The sequence below is a fragment of the Macadamia integrifolia genome, unplaced genomic scaffold (genome assembly GCF_013358625.1).
Source record: "Macadamia integrifolia cultivar HAES 741 unplaced genomic scaffold, SCU_Mint_v3 scaffold3175, whole genome shotgun sequence".
Taxonomy (NCBI): Eukaryota; Viridiplantae; Streptophyta; class Magnoliopsida; order Proteales; family Proteaceae; genus Macadamia; species Macadamia integrifolia.
The window spans coordinates 15,362-17,075 of NW_024869269.1; the positions used below are offsets into that span (position 1 = coordinate 15,362).

A 1,714-nucleotide genomic window follows, 5' to 3' on the forward strand; every position below is an offset into this window, starting at 1 on the left:
AAGAAGAGGGCCAATAGTATATGGCAAAGTTGTGTATTGGAATACTGCCCATTATAGACTTGACTAATTCAACACGGCCTGCCATTGACAACATTCTGCCTTTCCACCCTACCAGTCTTGACTTGAATTTATCCACTAAAGGTAAGAGAAAATCTCTTTTCACCCTGCCTTATAAAATTTCCACTCCCAAGTAGCGAGTGGGGAGCTTGCATTCTGGAATATTAATAACCTCTTTGAGACGCCTTTTTCTGGGAGTGGATATTTTTTCAAAGAAAATTTTGCTTTTTTCCATACTGATAACCTAACCGGAGTACCTCTGGTACTTGTCCAAAAACTTCATTAAATGTCTTACCCCTCTCACCTCTGCATTAATAAAGACAAAAACGGCATCGACATAAAGCAAGTGATATGGGGTCAAGACATTTCTTGGACCAGGAAGGGAGCGGAATTTATTCTCCATCTTAAGAAGCGAGATACCGCGACACAAGACCTCTTCAGCAATGATAAAAAGGATGGGAGAAAGTGGGTCCCTTGTCGAAGGCCACGTTCCACCCCAAAGAATCCCACAAGGCCACCATTTATAAGAATAGATAATCTTGAAGATAGAAAAATTTGCTGCAGACGGTCAGTAAAGAGTTGGGAGAACCCAAATTTGTGCATCACATCAAACAAAAACACCCAATCAAGAGTATCAAATGCCTTCTTGATATCAAGCTTTAAAGCCAATCCTCCACCAAAGGATTTAGAGTGCATCAAATTTGCAAGTTCGGAGGCCATGCAAATATTGGAGATTATTTTTCCCCTTGGAAAAACGTCTTGCTCCTCAGAGATCAATCTAGGAAGAAGGATAGAGATCCGCATGGCAAAGATCTTGGGAATAAACTTAAAAAAGAAATTACCAAGACAGATAGGGCAAAAATGACTCACATTAGAAGAATTAGCTACTTAGGAATCAATGTTAAGAAGTTAGAATTTACCCCTTTTGTGATAACTCCCTCTGAGAAGAAATTCTGCACAGCTAAGCACACCTTAGGACACACAATGCTCCAGCAACAGTGGTAGAAAGTCCCAGGAAAACCATCTGGACCTGGGGTACTAGAGGGATCTAAATCAAAGATAGCCGCTTTGATTTCATCAGCAGATGGGACAACCATTAAAGCCAGATTATCATCCATAATGATGATCTCAGGGATGCAGCTCAAAATATCATTTGAATTAACTGTCAAATCCCTTTTGTGGAAGCTCTTAAAATGGTCATAGATGAACTGACCAATGCTTGCAGAAGACATTAAAACACCACCAACCCCATCTTGAATCTTTTTAATCTGATTCTTCCCTCGTCTTAGCTTAGTAGACAAGTAAAAAAACTTAGTGTTGCGGTCGCCATGGCGAAGCCATTTTAACCGTGATTTTTTTAGCCCAAATCTTCTCTTGTAACACAAGCGCTAAGTCATAATCCTTCTTGGCAGCTACTTCTAACTCAAATAGGGAATTGTTGATTCCATCGACCTCAATCAAGGCTTGAACCTCCTCCAGGGCTGATTTGGTTCTATTGACTTCGGCATTAGCATCGGGGAAAGTAATTTTGGCCCATACCTTCATCGCCATCTTAACCCTTTTCAACTTTGTAGCAACAACATACATAGGAGTCCCAATAATAGGTACCACCCACAAGGACCGACCCACACTAACAAAATCATGATGCTCAGACCAA

General features: G+C 40.7%; 1 protein-coding gene across 1 annotated transcript; it reads right to left on the reverse strand.

Moving 5' to 3' along the window:
• Positions 1-357: 357 nt before the first annotated feature.
• LOC122067865 lies at positions 358-1,608 on the reverse strand. The gene is made up of 4 exons (XM_042631706.1): positions 1,405-1,608; positions 978-1,265; positions 478-882; positions 358-363 (listed from the first exon to the last, which is right to left on the reverse strand). The coding sequence occupies exons 1-4, from the start codon at positions 1,606-1,608 to the stop codon at positions 358-360; spliced, it is 903 nt and encodes a 300-aa protein (XP_042487640.1).
• Positions 1,609-1,714: the final 106 nt, after the last annotated feature.